The sequence below is a fragment of the Parambassis ranga genome, chromosome 12 (assembly GCF_900634625.1).
Source record: "Parambassis ranga chromosome 12, fParRan2.1, whole genome shotgun sequence".
Taxonomy (NCBI): Eukaryota; Metazoa; Chordata; class Actinopteri; family Ambassidae; genus Parambassis; species Parambassis ranga.
This window is the reverse complement of record NC_041032.1, coordinates 1,980,434-2,003,141: the sequence shown is the minus strand read 5'-3', so window position 1 is coordinate 2,003,141 and position 22,708 is coordinate 1,980,434. Positions and strand designations below refer to the sequence as shown.

The 22,708-nt window shown below is 42.4% G+C and overlaps 2 protein-coding genes across 6 annotated transcripts in view; one reads left to right on the top strand and one right to left on the bottom strand.

Moving 5' to 3' along the window:
• shroom3 (shroom family member 3) overlaps positions 1 to 18,979 on the bottom strand; it is a 33,913-nt gene extending 14,934 nt beyond the window's left edge. For 2 of the 5 annotated variants that reach the window (XM_028417534.1, XM_028417532.1), the window contains exons 1-3: positions 18,422 to 18,979; positions 15,099 to 15,253; positions 8,651 to 8,809 (exon numbers count right to left, since the gene is read on the bottom strand). In XM_028417534.1, coding sequence (XP_028273335.1) covers positions 8,651 to 8,809; positions 15,099 to 15,253; positions 18,422 to 18,580 — 473 coding nt within the window. In that variant the 5' untranslated portion in view covers positions 18,581 to 18,979. Of the gene's footprint in view, positions 1 to 1,639; positions 2,501 to 8,650; positions 8,810 to 13,427; positions 13,555 to 13,991; positions 14,095 to 15,098; positions 15,254 to 18,421 lie in introns of those variants that run through there. The other 3 variants (XM_028417536.1, XM_028417535.1, XM_028417537.1) reach the window with 3 other exon arrangements.
• A 636-nt stretch (positions 18,980 to 19,615) lies between these two features.
• LOC114444082 (heat shock protein 30-like) lies at positions 19,616 to 20,312 on the top strand. The gene has a single exon (XM_028418488.1). It carries the CDS (start codon positions 19,692 to 19,694, stop codon positions 20,310 to 20,312), a length of 621 nt encoding a protein of 206 aa, XP_028274289.1. The 5' UTR covers positions 19,616 to 19,691.
• The last annotated feature ends 2,396 nt before the right edge of the window (positions 20,313 to 22,708 follow it).

The window sequence follows — 22,708 nt, the reverse complement described above, 5'->3', positions numbered from 1 at the left end:
GCAGCCTATACATGTGTAAGCCCAAATCTTAATGGCAAGTATGAGGTTGAGGTGACTCAGTTTCTCTTTGATCACTCCTGTTCCGGTGGTGTTCCAAAGTCAAACACAGCTGTACTCAAAGCTGCACGTGTGTTCTTTCATCCAGCACAGAGCTTCGTTCACAGAACTGCCAAAAGGAATCTACCACTGAACAGAGCGTATCATCACAGCTGGAGCCACTGAATGTTGACACACACACACACACACTGGTCCTCACTGCTTGTCCTTTATTGGACCACCTTTGTTTGGTAGTAATCGCTGCATACGCTACAATATGTGCTGTTATGGAGGTGATGCAGTTGTATAGCATCACAGTTTGGTCAAAGTCCAGACTTTAAGAACATACAGTTCACACTTGCAGCCTAACATATTTCACTGTTTGTCAGTTGCTGTAGTTACGAGGTAATCAGTGTCAGCTGTTTGCTTTGTACAGGTGAAACATATTGAGGTAACGATCACTCTGCCCCCCCCCCCCATGTGACATTTTACAGTAAATAGTGAACAGTCTCAGTGATCGGATACAATAAAAATATCTATATCAAACCCAAATGATAAAGCATCAATGATACACAAGTATTAAATGCACCTGTCCTATCTAATTATTTTCCCACAATTCCCTGCTCTTTTCATAATAATGGCGTGTTATCCATTAAACACAGTAAAAGATTGGTTTAAAAAAAAATGGCGTCATTATTTCAGGAATTAAAAATGTGTTTTTGTTTATAGTGGTAATCTTAATGACATCACCATGGGTACATTTGTGAGTTGCAAGTGTTATCTAACCAGTCACGATAAGAGACAGAGGTTGGCGGTTACAATAATCTTCCCCTGATCCTCGTCATATTTGACATGTCCCACTGCTCTGTATTTATTCTCAGAGATAAACAGGAAATGATTTTATCGTGCTAAGTAGGAGACAGAGACATGAAAGCCTGCATGTCTCTGAAGCACAGGAACCTGGGTAATGACAGGACGTGACTGGAATACCTCAACACTTTATCATCGCTGTTGCACTTACGCAGACATTCACCAGTATTGGATTTTGCATTTCAAACTTTGATTATAAGCTCTGCGATTCTGCTCCAGTCCACCATAACTACCATAGCAGTTCAACCTAGTAGATTAAACTACCAAATTTAGCTCTATATTTGGATACATTTGAATAATATCATTATAATAAATTCTTCTGGCCACAGTAACCATGTGGTGATAATCTAATACTGTATCATGTGAACTCTAGTTCAAGTCATTGATGTTGAGTCCTATCTGTACATTTCTGTCTGTTTGCCCTAACGATAAATAAAGATTAACTTTACATAAAAGCTCTTTTCACGTCTAAACTTCATGTTTACCAAATACTTTAACTTTACTTTTTATATAATCTCACCAGTTATCAGAAATGTGGGTATGTTGAAAGAATTTTTCTATAAAAAAAAAAAAAATCAAAACCTGACATTCTTGTTTCCTTATTGAGTTTAGCTTAGTAAATATTCAAACGAAGGTATCCTTCTGCATAACTTTCTTAACAAACAAACCGGCCTCCTCCTCATGGGTGATTCTTGTCTCTTTCTCAGTATAAATCACTTGCGACCTCTTTTACCTGGAGGTGAACCTGAGGACTTTGGAGATGAGGCCTGTGGCGAGGCCATTGACGCTGGCCTGCGACGGAGCCCGGCACAGCGCTCCGTCCGAGCGGCCCAGCTCCGTTTTCTTCTGCTTCTTCCTGAGCTTCCTGCGATAAAACGCCTCCAAGAGCTCCATGGCGTTGATTTGAAGTCACGTTCTTCTACTTTCTCTCTCTCTACCGCTTCTTCTTCTTCTTCTTCTTCTTAATTTTGTCGTTTAGAAAATCCCAGAAAGCTCCATTTGGGTGTATTTTTAAACTCTTCTGGAACCCTGGAAGTCACTTCCCTTCAATACACATGACCACACTCTTCCAGGTCAAATGCTATCTGGTCATGCAATCCATATTTGTTGGTGCCAAACAGACTGACGCACCCTCTCTATTCCTGATTTTTTTACTTTCATCCACTCTTTTGCATCCAAACTCCAGCCTCCATCGATCTTGTCTCTGCCGCCCTCAGATCTGCCTCTTTGCTCCACTTCCACTCTGAGGCTGGCAGGTTGGATTGAGTCGTGCTGCCTTGGCACCCTCCCCCCGGCTCATTAAGCAAATGAAGCAATTAAGCATCATTAGGCCGCCGTACGATAAAAGCATGAAATAAACATCCTCGGTACTGCTCAGTCTGGATGGTAGCTGTTGTTGAGAGACACCGAAAGTCTGAAGAGAGAGAGAGAGGAGGGAGGAAAACGAGGGAGGAAGGGTGAGAAATAGCCAGACAGAATGAGTAGCAAGAAAGGGAGGGGAGATAAACTTGGTAAGATTGTTAGGGTGGAGATATACTGAGGAATGAAGCAACGTAAGGACTGATAAAGAGATGGTAGGAACTGGTGGAAATAGTGGAGCAGATAAAGGAAAGGGAGGATGAAAAAGGCAGAGGGATGAGAGCAGGAACATTCCTGAAAACACATTTAGAAGAAAGCTTCGGACATTACAGAAGAAGGTGAGGAGGAGCTCAACACTGAAGAGGAGGTGGAGGATGTGAAGGAGGTGGGAGTGATAAACACAGAGTGTTATTGAAAACAGTGGATTATTGAGGTCATTGCAGCAGAAATGGATTTTGAAAGCCGTGGGGAGGAAAAAAAAACGTCTCATGATGCAGCATGTGGTACCACAGTGAACAATGAACTGATTATTATTGACTATTAGATTACCACTGTCAGAAGGACTGGAGTCCAAAAACACATGGAGACATACAAAGGTTATGATCTCTAATCAGGGTCAGGCAAGTGACCTTACCCTACATTATGGTAAAGCGAGTTGTCAGGTAATAGGTAACTGGCATCAGTAATCCGCTGGATAGACTGCCCAATCTATCTGCATCATCACTGTTTCTACAGTAATCATTACCAATCAAATTACCAGATTATTTATGCTAGTCTCTAGTTACCATGCATGTTCTGTACAATTTCTGACTTCTCTACAACGGCGTTATTGACCATCAGAAACAGAAGGATCTGAAGGGAAAGAAGGAATCGCCCCTCCCAGTCCTACTGCAGGTGTCTATGGCTGGGTTCCTGGGAGTCATGTGTCATGGGAATATCATCCAGTGTAACTGAGATCAGAGAGGGACATGGATGATGAGAGGGACTCTTTACCCTTTGTAGTGTCCAGGTCTGCTGTTAGTAGTTATAATTACAGCTTCAGTTTGTCTTTACTAAACAGAAAGTTTTAAAGCCTGGTCCTCCTCCCATTCTACTTTTATGGATTCTAGGAACTACAACCTGCACTCTGAGATCTGAGTGTTCTATTAGGAACATACAGTACTATCAGGCCCTGCAGATATAATGGAGCTAGTCCAGGTAGAGCTTTGTAGGTTAGAAGAAGGATCTTGAAGTGTATTCTTGAGCCCACTGGGAGCCAGTGAAGTGACGCTAGAACAGGAGAGATATGATCCAAGTAACAAAAGCATGGACGAGTTTTTTAGCATCACTCTGAGAAACGATGCTCCTGATCTTAGCAATATTACGGAGGTGTAAGAAGACCTGTTTAATATGAGGGATAAACGACATGTCTTGATCAAAAGTAACTCCCCACTTTTGTCCAAGTATAACAGTAAGAAATTAGAGGTCATTCAAGATATTCAGGATAAACACAGCTGGGAAACATAATTTACATGAAGTGAAATCTATTTGATAAGTATGATTTAAACCAGCCTAGTGCTGTCCCTGTAATCCTAATCTAATGCTGTGATCTACAGAGTCAACGTCCATATGAATGTTAAAGTCGCCCACTATAATGACTTTATTTATATTACGAAACTAGATTAGAAGTCTGAAAACTCAGACGGGAACTCTGAATAAGCAGCAGCAGGTAGACAATACACTACAACAAGTAAAACTGGCTTTTCTGACTTCCAGCTTTGGTGAGACAGACGGAAAGAACTATGAGTAGATTTAGTGTGGGAGGATGAGATTATTAGGATGTGTTACTGTTTGCATTTATATATTTATTTGTTTATTGGGTATTTAATGGAGGGCGACAGTCTTAGAGGAATGCTCTGGAAGCATAAACAGTTATATAGACTTATCCTGTTTAATTTATAGAGACAGTTATATAAAGAGAAATGTAACATTTCCTGAAATAGCAGAAAGTATCGGAGCTAAGTGCCATAGCTAGGTGTGACTGAGTTTTTGGCTAGCATCTCCATTTCACAAACACTTACTCCGCCTGATCTAAAGATACATGGACCTAAACCGGTTACAAAGCATATGTATTTTGTTGCATGTAAATGCATGTTAAGCTAGTGGCCTTAGCAGAAACAATTACTGCAGCTAAATGTCATAGCTTGGAGCAGTGATTAATGTAGATTCTTAATGCCCTTATTTTTATTTTAGGTTGCAAGTTTGAACTCTCCTTTTAGTAAAGCCTAGCTGATGGAAGCATAAACTGTTATCACTGAGACAAAGCATGGACTTATCAGGAAATGGAAACAAAATAGAAAGTGTCTTTTTTGTCCTCTGTACGTGTTTATGTGTGAGTGTGTGCAGGGTGTGTCTTTCTGAACAGAGACCTTATCTGTTGCCGTGGGAAACTGCCACAGCCCATAATAATTATAAGCAGGAAACCAAAATTGGAGAGAAGGAAATAAGAGAGAAGTGGGCAGGAAGCGTGGATCGAAAGGACACACATCACCTGATGATCAGTGCATCCTTTATAGGATGTGATCTGAAAATGTGGACTCTGCAGAAGGACAGTTTGTATCCTGGAGGTCCCTCTGAGCTCTCAGAACCTTATTATGAGGTGTTTCTATACTGTAGGACCTCAGAAACTATACTGATGTTATTCTGTGGTGCTGAAGAACCACCTGCAGCCTCATTGAGGTTGCTTAATGAAGGGATTCTCTCGCATTCTTAGAAACACTGGAAACCTCTTCAGTGTTTGCTGGTGCAAATTCACTAAGACATCCACATTCTCAGTCTGTTTAAGGACGTCTAGAAACTCCATCAGGACTCAGGAATCAATCCTCCAGCCCCACTAGAACCTTCTCAGCAGCTATTGAAACATCCTCGAGGACCTTTCTGTTCTCTACACCAATTGACCCACTGCCACAGAAAATCTTGCTCTCTGATTGGCTATCAGGTGTTTAAGCTGTGGTATAGGACACCCCAAACACCAGTCTCGGTTTAACATTAAACTAAATGTAGCTATGGTAACATTACAATCCTTCAGGCTGCAACGAACCCTTTAAATTGATTAACAGTTTTAACACAGGGGCCAACCAGGCTGCACCGTTTGTCTTTAAACTGTGCATGTGTGAGGGAGTTTGTTTGTGTTACAGTAGCGTCTGTGTGTGTTGCACGTCAATGTGATGATGTCGTTTTAGAAATATGTGGTGATTTAACTGAGGAAACAGTTGAGGAGGAGGGAAAAGCAAAGGTGGGAAGCGAGGTAAAGGACATGCGGAAGAAGAGGAAATGAAGAAAAGAGAAATAGAAGGGAAAAGGAGGCTGCAGTGTGATAAATACAAAAAAAAGATAGAATGAGAAGAAAAACAAGTCAGAGAAAGGGTGTGTTTATAAATCACCCCGTCTGTCCTCTCCAGATTAACACCCAGCCTCGTGGGACACTGATGGCCCACTTCCTGTTTTTGGATGGCCAATAGGAGACAGGCATTGCCTCCCCCCTTCCACTGAGTGCTATCTGATAACCACCCAGGGTCAAGGGAATTGTGGGAGAAGGCAGCCATTCAGCTTGTTTATCTGACTCTATATGAGACCAACAGTAGATTACATTTTAATGACTCTGATGTTACAAACACCTAAACATGTTGTTGCTCAAAGGAGCAAAACACACTAAGCTGAGGCGCAATTTTAAACCTACCACACCGGAAGCATGGCAACCTTTCACAATAAAAGTGCTGCATACGCCCCGAAGCTTTGAGGATGCACACAGGAATTTAAACAAGGACAAAAAAAAGGAAACACTTCAACACAGGCTTGCCTGCAATCACACTTGCGCCCCCTTCAGGCAGTGATGTCTATGTCTGATGTCAAACAAACACAAAGACACATACAGACACACTGCTAGTATCAGTATTAGCACAGCGAGGATCATTATCAGGAGAGCGAAAAAACAAACTAGTATGTCTGTTGCCATAGCCCTTTAGCACTTTAGCCCATTGTTTTGGTTTTCAGCCTGCACCTCTAATGTTGCACTTTACTTTTTATGCACATCTTCAGTAAAAAAATGTTCCAATAAGGCTGAGGACTAATCTACCTGCCAGGCAGATAAAGTTAGCAACATGCTAATGAATGCATTACTTGGCTGTTGTGAGGCTGAGGAACACCGTCTCGGACACGATAGTGAGCAGCACGGGGGCACCCCAGGGCACGGTACTGTCTCCATTCCTGTTCACACTCTATACATTGGACTTCAGACACTGCTCACAGTCCTGCCACCTGCAGAAGTTCTCGGATGACTCTGCCATTGTGGGCTGTACCAGCAGAGGTCGGGAGGCGGAGTATATGAGTGTGGTGGACAGCTTTGTGGAGTGGTGCGGACAGAACCACCTGCAGCTGAATGTCACAAAGACAAGAGAGCTGGTGGTGGACTTCAGGAAGCACCAGACACTCCCAAACCCGGTCTGCATCAAGGGTACCAACGTGGACATTGTGGACAGCTACAAATACCTGGGTGTCCACATTGACCACAAACTGGACTGGTCCACAAATGCAGAGGCAATTTACAGGAAGGGACAGAGTCGCCTGTATCTACTGAGGAGACTCAGGTCCTTCAACGTCTGCCAGACCATGCTGCAGATGTTTTACCACTCGGTGGTCTCCAGCGCCATCTTCTACGCTGTAGTGTGCTGGGGCAGCAGGATGAAGACGGCCGACACCAACAGACTCAACAAGCTCATTAGGAAGGCTGGCTCGGTGCTGGGAGTGGAGCTGGAGTCTGTGGTGGAGGTGACAGAGAGGAGGATACTGAGGAAACTCCTCAGTATTCGTAACAACACGTCTCACCCCCTGCACGACACACTGCTGTCCTACAGGAGCACATTCAGTGGTAGACTGAGACTACCGAGGAGCAGCACAGAACGCCACAGGAGGTCCTTCCTGCCAGTGGCCATCAGACTGTATAACTCCTCCCCTTTCTGTAGGGAGAAGCGCTAGATAATCATGTCAGGCATCACTGTCATTCCCTCCACTGGTCTATATTTATGTTTACTTAGCACCTTATAGCTCCATATTTGTATCCATGTATCATATATTGTGCTCATACTGCGTACTGTACTCTTATTTTGGATTATAGTGACACTTATACTTATACTCTGTACTTAACTGCATTTATTGTGACTTGATACCTCTGGCACAAGAATTTCCTTCGGGATTAATAAAGTTTTATCTTATCTTATCTTATCTTATCTTATCTTTATGCTAAAGATGAAAAGTTTCGAGGAGGTATTCGACAGGTGAACAAAAACATCACTCACAGTTATCTTGCAATAAAAATGAGTAAATAAATAAATACAGGTTTAAAGGCACTGTGTACCCACACAGGTGTTGCTGCACCCTGGTTAATTAGACCTTTACTCTGAAGTGAGGCAGAGATATGCTGGGTGTCAACTTGCTGCACAGGGTTAGTGTCAGAGAGTTAAACCTAATAAACTGGTTCAGATCAGGTCAATAAATCAGAATCAGAATCAGGAATACTTTGCTAGTCCCAGGGAGAAAATGCTTTTTACAGTTTGCATAACAAAGAGCTACACTGAGCTGCGCTGATGCAGCGGACGAACGGCTGCTAAGCGGTTACCATAGCAACTGGAACAAGCCTGTTTGTTTTTCCGATGATCTCAGTTTGACCTTTCAGTCGCACAGGACACAACAGGACACTGCCATAAAACTCTCACACACACAAAAGACATGGCAGGACATCCTATCACCATGAGTGAAGACCTCCTCGGTTGACAGCGGTCGGTAGGCCTGTCACTGATTTTACATCACTTCCTGTTTTAACCCGCAGGCCGTCCGGCTGACTGACATTTTTCAAAAAAACATAGAGAGGATTTATCAACACTGGATGGAACACCAGGCAGGAAATCCCATTCAGCGACACAATGGCTGCAGCCAGCACACACGGACACTGTCCTCCTTTCTCACACTATTAGTCTTTTGAATTTTTATGATGACACTGACGGGTCCCTGCTGTTAACTGAACAGGCAACTGTTTCTACAGCTGTCAACCCATTCATTTTTGCTTAGTCCACATGAAGTTTCAAATAGTATTTTATTATACTCTTGACATTTTTCTATATAAATATACTTGTGTCTTTGCTTTTGTAAGCACAGAACATTGGGCACTCAGGCATGCTAACAACAAAAAGGAAGAAACTCCTATTTAAACCCTTCATGTACATACTGATGCTCTCAGTGCATCTCCACATTTAGCACTTAGGGGATTCCAAAGATTCTTTCAACATTCAGTTGCTAAGAAATGATTGGGCCCCTGCTGTTTGGGGAAGGGGCCGTGCGAACCCTCTCCTACCTGTTTTTGATGCGTAGTTGGACAGCCGAGCGTGGTCTGTTGAGATGGGTGGACGGGGTTGGTGGCTGTGTTAGTGGAGAAGTCGGAGAAGGAGAAGATAAAGCAGGGCGTGAGGGAGGTGAGGTGACAAACTCCTCAATATATCCAGGATCCAACTCCCTAGAGAGAATGAAAATAATACAGTATTCTTATAAGGAACCACTTTATAATTACTGTGCAAAAGAGGAACAAACGCATGCTAACCCCTCATAAAGGCCAGCTAATAACCAGCAACATTCTTATGTCCTACTCAGCAGTTGGCTAGCTATAATATTTTCATCATATATGATGATGATTTATTTAATAATTGTTACTTCTTGAGGCTGACACTGTCAATGTCCCAGAAAAACAGACTTTTATTGTGAAAAATTGCATTGAGTTTAGCTGATAGCTTAACAACAAGGTTTAGTCTTGAGATGAACTTCAAATATTATTCTATTATACTTTCTTGTCCAGGACAGACCTGGCTAACCTACAACCACTCCTACAACGCAAACCAGGCCCTGTCAGACCTGTGTTCAGGTTCAACAGGTTCAAACAGGACGGCCTACATGCCTGATCTGATGACTTTCATTTGTAATTTGGACATCTATCAAACGCTGTTCACCACAGTGGTCCTACAGAGCATGCTCAGTGTGCAGCAACGGTCAAATGTGCCATTAACAGAGGTCGTAGGGTTCATTCAGATGATCGTCTACTGACCGTTTTCTTAAAGGCAACAGAACGATCTTTAGTGTTTCAAGTCAGCTGAATATGCCTGCAGTTAAGAGACAGGCGAGTTTAGCCTAGCTTAGCACAATGATCAGGAAGCAGAGAGAAACTACTAGCTCAGATAGCAAAGTACAAAACACCCCCCTGCTGAATGTCTGTTGTAATTCTGTTAAGTGGACTGTAAAGTGTACGTAATGTAGAAGTACAAGTAACTATCAGTAAGTTACTGCACAAATTACACATTTTAATCATTTCATTTTTTAATTTAAATAAACATCAATAGTCATATTCCTTGCAATTACCCCTTCCCCAATCCCTATAGTCATAACTGCCAATGCTAGCATGATGCTAACACTACAATGAAAAGGTTCAGGCTTTTATCCACCGTCTTTGATTCACAATGGATGCCTGTTTTTCTGGATCAGGTGCCAATGGCCTAAAAGGTCTCCAGAAGTGGAAGAGAAAGCTAGTAGATGAGTAAGGCCAGAGCTGTAACCCTAGCAACCCTAACAATGTTCATATTTATATGTGCTTCTGGGTAACCCCAATGAGGCATACAGTACTAACACATTTGGCAGTTATCTGTGCAGCACATGTTTGATCCACGACACTAGGAGTCACAGGGTTACTGTAACAAAGAACCTTACAATACAGAATCATGATAATCATGGTGTTGTCATCAGAGAAATATACAGCTCAACCTTTAATTAAAGCCAGAGCTGTTTCCTCCCTCCACCCAGCATAGACCTTTAAATCTGTGATCCTTTTATGAATACAGAACACAATACACAATAACAAACACACAGTTACACAGAGAAACACACCCAGGCTTATATTATTAACTAAAGACATTCCACCGCTGCATATCCAGAACAGACTTCATTCTGCCGACATCATACTCAGTGCCACACACACACACACACACACACACAGGTGCACAGTTAAAGCCCATTAAAGTGAAACCTGTCGAGCTGGTCAGAGGAATGTGCAGCAGCCACAAATGCTCTGAAATCACCAGAACAGGAGGGACCGTGTTGTCACATTCCACTTTCCATCTCAGCACACACATCACAGAATTTTACATAGGTCACTTTAGGGAACATTCACTTCCATTCATATTCTGGAGACATACACTAACACCACAAGCGGCCTAAACTGAAGGCGTGGGTTCATTTGGATGTGTAACTGTTCTTATTTTAAAGTCAGCCTGGAGTCTGAAACACACTTTCCCATAGGGGGCACACCCTTTGCCCTCACTTGGACCAGTGGTCCTCAATTTACCGGTCATGCCTGATTCCCCCAAAAGGAACATAAGTCAGCTTTAAACGTACCGACACACACACACACAAAGTTACTGCTCTCAGATACCTGGCACTTGAATGTCACTTCCTGTTTTGTGTCCAAACTTTGTCGACAGTGCTTTAATTTAAATTAAAAAAAAATAACAAACATGTCTGCCTGAATTCAGGGATCTATTATCGGTGCTCTTGCTTTGGATGAAAGTGGCCAAATGGGTCCCAACAAAGTCGCTGCGCTCACAAATCTGTTACCCTTTTTACCCTCTTGATACACGCACACACAGACAGAGGGGGTTGCCCGGGTAACCGTGTTGAGGCGGTCTGTCCCTGTAATGACTTCTTCCTCTTCTTTTTTTTTAGCAGAGAAACTCAAACATTCATTCAGCACGATTACGTCAACCAACTACAAAAGAGCACAAAGAGAGAGAGTCAGAGGAGATGAATGGAAGAAGACAAAGAGAGGGAGAGCGAGAGAGAGAGAGGGAGAGCGATAGAAATGTGTGAACACTTACAGACAACTACACAACTTAAACTTTTAATTGAATCCACTTGGTTCATTTCTAAATTGATAAAAAACACCATGATGGGCCCTCTTTTGTCAGACCTCCAAGAAGAGACATACTGTCCACAGGCTGTAAATAATGTTGGACAAACCTTACATGACGTCACCTATAGAGCCAGAATGTGTGGGAGACGTTTGGCACTAAGACCAGCTCGCTGCTGGTTAATCAAATACAAGGGCATAGAGATCTCAACCGGAACCAATCTGTCCCAGAAACACAAACTGAAGAGGTCAAAGGTCATAGCATCTACAATATAACATTAATATAACTGTATATATGACCTATGATCTTTTTCCTCTGTGGCGCCAACACATGGTGTGCGTCTGACGACGACTCAGCAGGAGTTGCAATAAAAAGCAAATACTCCCTGCTGAGGTTCCATGAGCTGGTTAGTAAACAAAGATGGACGAAGCTTTCATAATGTGCTGAGTGGAGACCATGTGGAAAGGCAATACTTAAACTTATTTACATGGTCTCTATTGATCCTAATATGATTATACTAATAGATGAGTTTGATTTATTGGGTGGTTGTTGTTTTTTTACATGGTCAGTTTTGCATTCTACCTGAGCCACACAAAACAAAGCACATGCAAAACATCAGTACATGAGTAGAAAGGCAGAAGGTAATGGCCGCCGCACCTGCTCCACAGTATAGTGATTGCCAACAACCACCGGGAAAAACACACACTGAGACATTCTGGTGTTATTAATAAAGTCAATGAGGCGCCTCTGTTCAACACTCTGCCTGTTGGTTTCTTAGAATTCTCAGACAATACAGCATCATGTGCTGCACCACAGCTGCTGGATTCAGCTGAGACCTTTATTATATGATGTCTGAAAAATGTCACATAACATGCAGGAAAAAAACTATAATCATCATCATCAACATTATTGTGAACATTTTACAAGATTTATAATGATCATATGCAGTGCAAATGCTAACATGCTAACAACAACTGCACAGCAGGTTTCCAGCAGTGTTTTTTCAAAGTTACTTTAAAGTGTGTGTGATGTTATCTCAAAGAAGGAACTTTTCTCTCAGGACAAACCTGACACTTTTTAGCCCTGCTAGGAGGAACAAAGCCAGGCAGAAGATTTTCTACATTACTGCCATTCTGACTAATGATGCCTGTGTTTCCACCAGCAGGTGCCTCTCTCCCTTTTTGTTTTTGCCTAAAGGAAAATAAAACCTCTTTATGTGTAACATAACACCACCAAACTGCAGACTGCTGCTTAGTGGGGATTAGAAGACCAAACACAGGTAAAACAGCTGCAAGACGCAAGGTAAGGAGTAATATAAGGAGTACGCACACACACACACACACACACACACTTAATACAAGGAGCATTGTAAACTGACACAAACACTTAGCATTAATTTGTACGTATACATAACAAGCTGAAATTCTTCTGAAATGACACACAACCACAATCCAACTTAACAACACACACACAGAGCACAGGTCAGTGACTATAATCCTACCTCACTCATGTGAAAAGTGTCAGATATCAAGTAAGAGAAGACGGAAAAAAGGAAAACACTCACTACACACTTCCTCCATGGGGAACACACACACACACACTATTCTTACCTATTACTAAAAAACTGCTTTGTCTACAGGACTTTAAAGGAATAGTACAACATTTTGGGTTTGTGTAACAAAAACATCACACTAGCTTAACATGAAGATTGGAAGCTGGGGGGAAAAAACAATTAGAATGCCTTTGTGCAAAAGTCAAGAAAGTGGAGTTTTAACAATGTTTTCACCCAGTGAATCAGAGCAGTTGTGTTTCCTGGCAACCTCACAGCGATGAAGAAAAAGTTATAGCACATAACTCCCCTCAAAAAACACCAGATATGCCAGCTGTGTGCGGGCCAATGCTGACTCACAGTTCCTGTACATTTACATTAGTCCTTAGTATGAAGAAGAAGTAATATATTAGTATAATGTCCTCTGCGCTCACACAAAACAATTACTGCACACCCCCCCACCCCTTGCCAAGCCCAGTAACTAGGAATGAGTGTTATGTTGTTGTACAACCTCCAGAACTCAGGAACAAAATGATATCACTGAAAAGAAGTCCGAAAAGTTAAGAGAAAATGTTTCTAACGTCACATCACTCACACAAACTTTGTTCTTGACACATAAAAAAACACACACTTACAATTCAGATGGGAAGCTCCTCAGAAAACGTGCATTGTTTTCAGCCTGTTGTGAGCACACTAATGGCATGATTCTCTCTCTCTCTCTTTATCTCTATGTAATTGTTTGTAGCTCTGTCTCCTTTTGTCATCTTCTCTTTCTCCCCCTCTCGCTCTGTCTCTCCTATTCCTTTCTACTCAGCCAATCAGAGTTCGCCTGAAAGCACCACTCAGAGGCTGCACATGGAGGAGAGTTAGATGGACAGGTGTGGTGAGCGACGCAGTGTCTGAAAGGTGTGTTCTCGCACACAGCTGAAACACACACACACATGCACTACTATAAAACCAGCCAACACCTGCCAAAGTCACACATTAATAAATCTATGTTTATATGAACATACCATTTAGCCTATCACATTGCATTATCACATTCACTTCCTGATGTAACCACTGATCTCCATCTAACACACAGTGTGTGCTACACGAAATGACACCACCTATCAGTCAGAAGTAATCCACAAAAAATAGGAAACAAATGGCACTATCAGCACCAATAGACCAACATACAACATGTCTACTCCACAGACCTGTGCATGATCGATGTTTCAAGGTTTCCCATCAGATCCCAACAGGAAGCGGGTTGGACCAAAACACACAGCACTCCTCCTGGGTGTAAAGTCTAAAGTCCTGTATTGTGTTTATGCCTCTGACAAGTCTTGTCCAGTGAATTAAAGCTGCAGCAGTAACAGCAGCCCCGCTCGCAGTCACACCCCAAACCCAAATACATACATGGCACTGAGGACGGCAAGAGAGATGCAAAGTGACATGACACATCCTCTGGCAGCCATAACGGAAGTCTCCCCCCTTCTTCAACCCACTCTTGTTGACTTATATGTTGTATATGTAATCCAATAGGCTGATAATAATCTGTAAGGACAGCAGTAGAAGTGAACAATGGCAGACATGGCGTGTTTATTACAGACAACCAACTCTGATTTGGACTATGAACCAGGATGTACCACAGAATCCTGAGCAGTTAGACATTATACTGACTGACTGACCGGAGCATGAGAGAAAGGAAGGTAGGCAGGAAAGTGACATTAATATTAGTCATCAGTCTGTGCAAAGTTCATAAACACAGTGAGGGAAGTTGCAAATATTTTTGCTAACTGGTTGGAAACATGTTAACCCCAAGATGCAGAATATAGAATATGTCTATCTGGCATCTAACATGATGACAGTAACACACAAATGTTAAGTCACTGTGATTTTTGTCAAACAGATTGGTACATCTGAGGTATTTTTAGCCCATATTTGCCTAATATAAGACTAAGTATGACAAGATTCCACTCCTCTTGCAGATTTTTCATATTTATAGTCCCACCATAGCATAAAATCACCAGCAAATACAATTCCCCCTTTAACCTTTTCTCTTTCTTGCACAAACACACACTCACGCACTAGAGTTTTGCAGCACAACCTCATCCTGAAGGGTCCCACATGAATTCTCAGGTTTCAGGTTTGGGTTCAGGCAGTTTGTAGAAAGAAAAAACAGACATATCCAACTGGATTCTACATTTTAGCACCTAATATTATTGCTGCGCTGAGTCTGAAAAGTCAACATTATTGGTAGATTTACAGGATTTGTATGTGCTAGGTTTACGATCGGTACAGACGCACACGGAGGACTGTACCTGCGGACTGTGAGCTGCAGAGTTTTGTATGATCCTTTGACCAGGGAGATGGCCTCCTGTCTGTATCCAGTCAGCTCCACATCATTAATAATGATGATCTCATCCCCGACCCGCAGAGGCTGCTCCAGACTGGCTGCTTTACCTCCCTCCTCTACCTGCAAACACAAACCACATTTACAAAAACATTAAACATGCACTGAGGACATCCATGCTTTTGTGGGTACCATATATGGCAGAACTGCACTTTGTACTGATGGTGAGAGGTCAGGTTATTATAAGACGTCTAAGCAGAAATCCTAAGTTGCTAAGCTATGGGCTCAATATGCCCCCATCTTCTTTTTCTAGTGGGCACACACTGATGAAACTTGTTACTTGTCACACTTGCTGCCACAGCTGGTATCAGGGTTTCCAGTGTTGTGTGTGTGTTTGTGAAGAAGACGGTCAGTGCAGGCAGAAGCAGGAGGTCTTGGCTGTGTGCCTGGAAGCTTTGTCATTCTTACATCCTGTCTGTCTCTTGCGTCTTTGTGCCCCCCCCCCCCACCCTTAGCTGTGATTTATCTTCATTGGATTCTCACAAGATTTGCAAGATCATGTGAGAATCCATCATGCCAGGCTTCAAGGTGTGCGTACTTACAGCTGATAAGCAGTCATTTGGAAAAATCTGGGTCGTGTAACTGTAACGAGCTCCATGTTTTTGAGGTGTATGTGTGTTTTTTTATTTATAATCACAACAACAAACACAGAACCACTCTGACACACAGACACATACTCTACATACCAGCATGACCCCACTGTATTATCACTGCTGACAGTGATGCCTCTTATCAGCCTGTCAGTGTGTGCGGCAGAATCAGAACATGCGTCTGCCTGTTTATCACTGCATGTGTGTGTGTGCCCTGATGAAGGTCACACTGTTTTCTTTGCCGTGAGATAATCTCTCACGCCAATAAATCCCAGACTGGTTATCAAAATGTCTATGGAGAAGCGTCACCCTGCTCAGACAGAATGCTGGCTGGTTGACAGAAAAAAACAGCAATAGAAAATCTGTATTAAGAAGATGTTGATGAAGATTCTCAGTCATCCAGGTCATCATACGTAGAGAAGATTGAAGCAAGGCGTCTGGACTTGTAGACTCTACAAGTCCAGACGCCTTGCTTCAATCTTCTCTATGTATTAAGAAGAGGTAAGCAATAGTCTAGAATATAAACATAGATTTTTTTAAGATTAGGATTAAGTTTAATTTTATTTATCCCCAAGGAATTAGATAATACCAACAACTTCCTTGTGACAGACTTTATACATGTGTATTTAGAAATGTCTCCTTTTGATATGCTCTGATTGCTACCGGATTGTCCCAACTTTTTCCACTCAGCCTTAGCCCAGATTAAGATTATCTGGTTCCAGTAACAGATAGATCTGACCCATAAACTCAAACCATGCTTAATTCCACAGATCATATTATATAACCTGGGAACGATCATGGTAACGATAAGGGGTGAACACCAGCAAGTGACCATATGTGATGTGATGTTTTCATATTCTTAGTTCTGTTCTAAAACAATAAACCCCGCCCATCTGGGACCATTCAAGCGTTAAAACAAATGCCAAGAATTTCTGGTAGGGTGTGTCTGACCATCTTCTGAATTACATGTGTTTCTTTTCAACAAAAGCCCACACACACACACACACACACACTGCAGCTCCATCACTTGAAACAAAAAGCTGTTTTTGCACATGCACTGCAGGTTTGGTCCCAGTGAGTGAGTGGGTGTGTTGACAATGACTGGTGGAAACCATAAGAAAACAAAAGATACACAAAGATGTCAACAGAAAAGTGGGAGAGAGTCAGGCTGAACCAGCGACCTGCTGTGGGGCAAAACACTACAACGTGCACAGTCCACTCTCATGCTCCTGTATGTGCTGAGTGAGTGTATAATCGCCCGAGGACACAGACGACAGTGCTGACAGACAAAGATAGGGTGTTCAAATTTATCTACCCTTGGATTGATATGTAAATGAAAAAGTGTGATGATGTGAGGGAGGAGAAACAGGCTCTCAGAGCCTGCGCTGTTAGCCTTTTATAAGGAATAAATATACCCAAATAAGGCCCACAGAATCACTCTGTGTGTGTGTGTGTGTGTCAGTGACTTTGGTATTCCAGCTGAAATTCATTATCCTGCGGACGGAGATATCTAAACAGAGTGGCTCAGATTGCTCATACCGTGACTGAAACAACATACCTCCTCTAATCAACAAGGACTGTGTGATTTAGGGAAGCAGTAGTAGTGGGGGCAGGGGGTCCGCAGGCCCTGTCAAATCTCTCAGTTGCTGAAACTCTTTCGATTTACAGTTGCTGGCTTGTGAATAGTTAAAATGAAGCTATTGGTAACCCCTCGGCACCTCATTTCTAATGCAACTCACTTGTCTTATTGGCTGACTGTATTTTCTCACTATAAATCAAATCTAAATCATGAATAGTTGGACTTACCCTTTAAATCACCCTGTTTGCTCTTGGGACCCTTTGGGGGACAACTCCTAAATCACACTAGTGTGACATTTTCATCATTTATGATGTTTTGAAAAATTACTTATACAAGGGTTGACAATCAGAATGGAGCACTCAAGTTTCTGTGTAAAGAACTTATAGAATATTTGTCACAAATTAGACCAGCTAACATATTTGTGATTCAAAGTGAAGCTTCCTTTTTCATTATTTAAAGGTGTAACTGTGGCACACATATGCAGTTGGGTGCCAGTCATGAGACCTTCAGATTAACACTCATTAAAACTGTTTAACCTGAGCTGAATTGCATGGATTAACAGAAACTTTACTGTGACCTCTGGCCTCAGCTCAGAAATGTAAAAAATGCACTTCACCAAGGTGAGTGTTAAATCCTTTTTTTGTTTTTGCTCCATTTGTAATTAAAAACAAATGAGGCTGAAACTGTGGAGTTGATCATTCTGATCTTGATGATGTTTTCAGAAAAAAATATTAAGACAGATAAACCAGACATCAGGCTGATCAAAGTGCCCTACAAAATAAAAGCATGGTTGCGCAGAAAAGCACCCAGTGAAACCCATCATTCACAGCCTTGTCCTATTTTACAGGCCTACACACACACACACGGGAAATCACACAAGCCTGTTGCTTTGCATTGTAATAAAATGAGGCCAGGATCACTCTAAGTTCAGATGAGACATCACTAGCGGTTATTTCCCATATTTTCCTAACACCTAATCCCTAATAATCCCAATTTATTAAACTGAAATGTCACATGTAACACGGATTAGAAGATGACATATATATACTTCCTGTCTCCTACCTTGGAGATGATGAGCGGCTCTCGGTGCTCCAGGCCGCCCTGCAGGGTGAAGCCCCACGGCGCACCTCCCTGGAGCAGGGCCTGCACCAGCACCCAGCCGCCTCCCTCTACTCCTGCGACCGCCGCCTGCTGGAGCCCCGCCCGGCCACCGGTCTCCATGCCCGACCAGGGGGAGCGCTCGATCCGGGCTCCTCTGACCTCAGCCCGGCGGACGGAGGAGGGGGGGATCTGTATTTTAAAAAGGATCTCTCCTTCACCAGACCATTGCTTTCATTCATTTATAACTCCTCGTCAAAGGAAAACAGAAAGCAGAATGTGTCCGGGCACCGAGCTGGGACTCCTGCAAAGTGCATTCCTAAAGCGCAAAGAGCTGCGGATCCTCCGGCGGACAGAGTCTAACAACACCCCCAAAACTTTCCGCTGGAGTCTGCAGAGATTGTTAAAAAAGTTTACTGAGAGGAGAAAGTGATCAAACTGCAAGATAAAATCTGCTCAAACTGAAATCCAAAACTCCCCAACTCTGCCTCTGTGTCTGTCTCTCTGTCTGTCTCTCTTCCGAAAATCAGTTTAGCATCACAATAGGATTTAGTGCGACTCAATGAGCGAAGAGAAAGGAGAGTCAGAGAGAGAGAGGTGGAGTGAGGTAGGGTGAGACCAACCCAGTCTCACAGCAGAATGCAGCCTAATGGAATTATGGCCAGATTGGTTAATACATAAAATTACATGACGATTTTATGTAAAGCTCCATGTGCTGTGGAGGAGGAGACACAGCAGAGTGTGTGTTCACAGGCAGAAGACAGCAGCACACAGGACACACCTGAACACATGGACTGATTCACAGGATGTTCCAATGGAAAGTCAAGTCGTGTTTCACTGTGATCATGTCATCAAAAAGAAAATGAAATGGGAAAAAAGACTATACCCACAATATTTACACTCAATATCTGACAAAAAGAAAAAAAACAAGGAACATATTTTATTTACTTCCAATATGATGTTCACCATAAGCTTATTTCATGCAGCAAACTTCCTGATCCAGCCAGAATGATGGAGTGACATCAGCAATCTTGTGGAACAGCTCCACCCAGTGGAGATGTGTGGAAACTACCAGAAAGTTCCTGAAGACTCTGCACCTCCTCCAGTCAGAACATAAAAGCTGGGACAGTCCCACTGCTGAGACAGAAAGCAACACAAGCAGCTCAGAAGACAACAGACACTTGAACAGAGTTTCATCTGACAGCAAGAGGACTCAACAGCAAACACAGTGAAGATGCTGTGCTCTCATGGAGTCCAGTCTGCCCTCAGTCCATTCATGGACTTCTACTGGCCTGTACGCAGTCTGTGGCCAGAGGTCAAACCTCTCTTCTACCAGCAGGATCTCCTGCAGAGAAACCTCCAGGAGCTGCACAGCAGTCTGCAGCTGATGGACAAACTTCAACACAAGATCCTGGAGGAGACGGAGCCTTTCCAAAGCAGTGTGGCCGTGCAGCCAGCCTCCTACCAGCTGCAGAAAGAGGGAGAGCACTTCAAGCTGATCCTGGACACTCAAGGCTTCTCCCCAGAGGAGCTGTCTGTCAGCCAGGTGGGCAGGAAGCTGAGAGTCAGTGGGAAGACAGAGAAGAAGCAGGAGGAGCAGGAAGGCTGCTGCTCTTACAGACTGCAGGAGTTCAGACAGGAGTTTGTTCTGCCTGAAGACCTGAACCCTGAAGCCGTCACCTGCCGCCTGTCTCCAGACGGAAAGCTCCACATCCAGGCAGCCAAAGCTCCATGTGCTGAGGAGGCTGAGAGAGAGCCGACTATCAAGAGGAGCTTGGAGGAGGAGACACAGCAGAGTGTGTGTTCACAGGCAGAAGACAGCAGCACACAGGACACACCTGAACACATGGACTGATTCACAGGTTCCCATGGAAAGTCACTGTTTCTATACAACTGTCATCATGTGTGCTTTAGGGTTTTTTTAAACTGATGAATAAATGAATGTGTTAACATTTAAACATGGGTTCTTTGTGCTACTTTAACTGTTTAAACTCACAAAGGCCTCTTACCAGCCCAGATGCCCTTATTTCAAACTCTCTACAAACTCTTCAAGTAGGGCAGCAAATGACCTAGATGACTAAGAATCTTCAACATACCTCATGAAAAACTTATTTCTATGAGACCCTTTAAGCCAAGGACTACAAGTCAGTCTCTATGTTAGCATTATAAATAATATTAAATTGAATTTAATTGAATAAAACTACATAAATTGTATGTTTAAAGTAACAGCTGAGTGTTGTGACACTAGAAATGATATATTTCTCTGAGCTGGTCTAACATATCTCATGTAGCCAGTCAAAGCTGCTTCTCTTGAGCATAGTCAGCAGGCTTGAAAGTCTCCAGTGAAGGTCACTGCACGATCCTACAGTGTGGTAGAGGAATGAGAACTGGCATGCTGCAAAAATAGCTAAGTGAGACACAGCAAAATTGATAGTTACCATGTTTTTTTACATCATGAAACAATTTAGATTGCATTTCAAATTAATATGCATCATATTTCATATATTTTTTCTATACAGGAGTTTTGAAATACAGTGACAAAAATATTTCTTTTTTTTAATCCTCTCTGCTTGTAATATAGATTTTTACTTTTATAATGTAAGGATATAAACACAGACACCCACAGTGATGTCATCATACAAGCCCCTTAGGTCAAAGTTCAAGTAGCAGCCTGCTCTTAGTGGATGGCTTCTGTAAAAGGAGACAGCGGTCTCAGCTTTAACAGTAAGAGAATGTCACACTCGGCAGTCCAACTCAGACTGTGGGTCTTTATATTTTAGTGGCTACCAGGCAACAGGGTGCTGCCCACATACTGTATTCACTTTATAACCACAAGAGGGCCTTTCTGGACAATCATCACAGTTGTTCTGACCTTTAGCATGGTTCATATAGAAGAGAATCCAATGAAATTAGGTGCAATATTCTTTGATTCACAAAATGTGTATGGAAATATCACCTGACTGATGGATACATTCGTAATAATAATAATGACAATAAATGGAATATAATGTTTGTGGATTGCTTTTACAGTGTGTGTTAGAAAGTAGGTTTAGTCAATATACTGTAACAAACTGAGTGATTGTTGATTTGTTGGGTTGGTAGTTATGATGTTGATGTTGGTGATTGGCAGCAGTTAAGAGGCGGGGTTTGTTCTTGGGGTGTGTGTGTGTGTGTGTGTGGCTGGGGGAGAGAGAGTAATGCTGGAGAGGGAAGAGTACCAGTGGTGCTATCTGTTTTTGCCATTTGTTGCCGTTAGCTATGGCCGACAGTAGCCTTTGTGAAGCAAAGAATAAAATAAAAAACCTTTTTTTAGGGGGTGACACGCTACAATACTAAGTTTAATCGTGAGCTTAATAACAATAGGATAAAAGTTAGTGAGGTCTTTAGAACAATGATCACAATTAAAGCTACTGTGATACTCCTACTACTACTACTATACTACTGTGACCTCATCAATAAATCTACCTTCAGCTGGACTGCTGATTACCCCCCCAGGGCACATGACTTCCCTGTCCCAGTGACACCACCACCAACAGCTGAATTATCATGTGAGAGAGTGTTGATTGGAAGCTTTTGTCTTTGTCTAAATCTGTGTGTGTGATCATGACAGCAGTGAGTTTCCACATCGGAGTGACGACTCAGTGGTAAGACTCGTGCCTTAACAGGGATCAAACATTTAACGGGTGGCTTTTTGGATCAATGACATTCGTTTGTGTGAGACAGAGAAACACACACAGGAGTCCATAAGGAGAGTGCGAGTGGTGTCGGTTGTGTCTAAATAAAGGATTACCTTCAACCTTAGAAAGTGCACACAGCTGCCACGTTATTACCAGGGGAGGGGGTGTGCTGCATTTATACTCCACAAAACTGACACACATGACCCCCCAGAGATATGTTAGACACACGTTAACATTTCTTTGACTTACAGTCTGACTTATATAATATATAATTAAATATATAATTAAAACGGACATTTGTTATAATGTAGCTGTTATTTCTGTTACTGACAGCATGCTTCAAAAGTAGTCTGACTGTATTAATACACACTTTAAGGGTTAATTATTTAGTTCGTTAGTTCATCACTGCAGCAATCCTGGCCTTTTGTGTTATTTTGGCTCTCTGCTTTGCAGGAGCAAATATGCAAAAGTTCCTTGAACTTATATTTTGAAACAGAAAATAGAGCAAAAAAAAAAAAAATCACGTGACCTACAGCTGGGCAGAGTCCCTGCTGACCCTGATTGAAGTTGCTTA

Coding starts and splice junctions, on each gene's coding strand:
- LOC114444082 (XM_028418488.1), top strand. CDS start 19,692: ATGCTGTGCTCTCATGGAGTCCAGTCTGCCCTCAGTCCATTCATGGAC.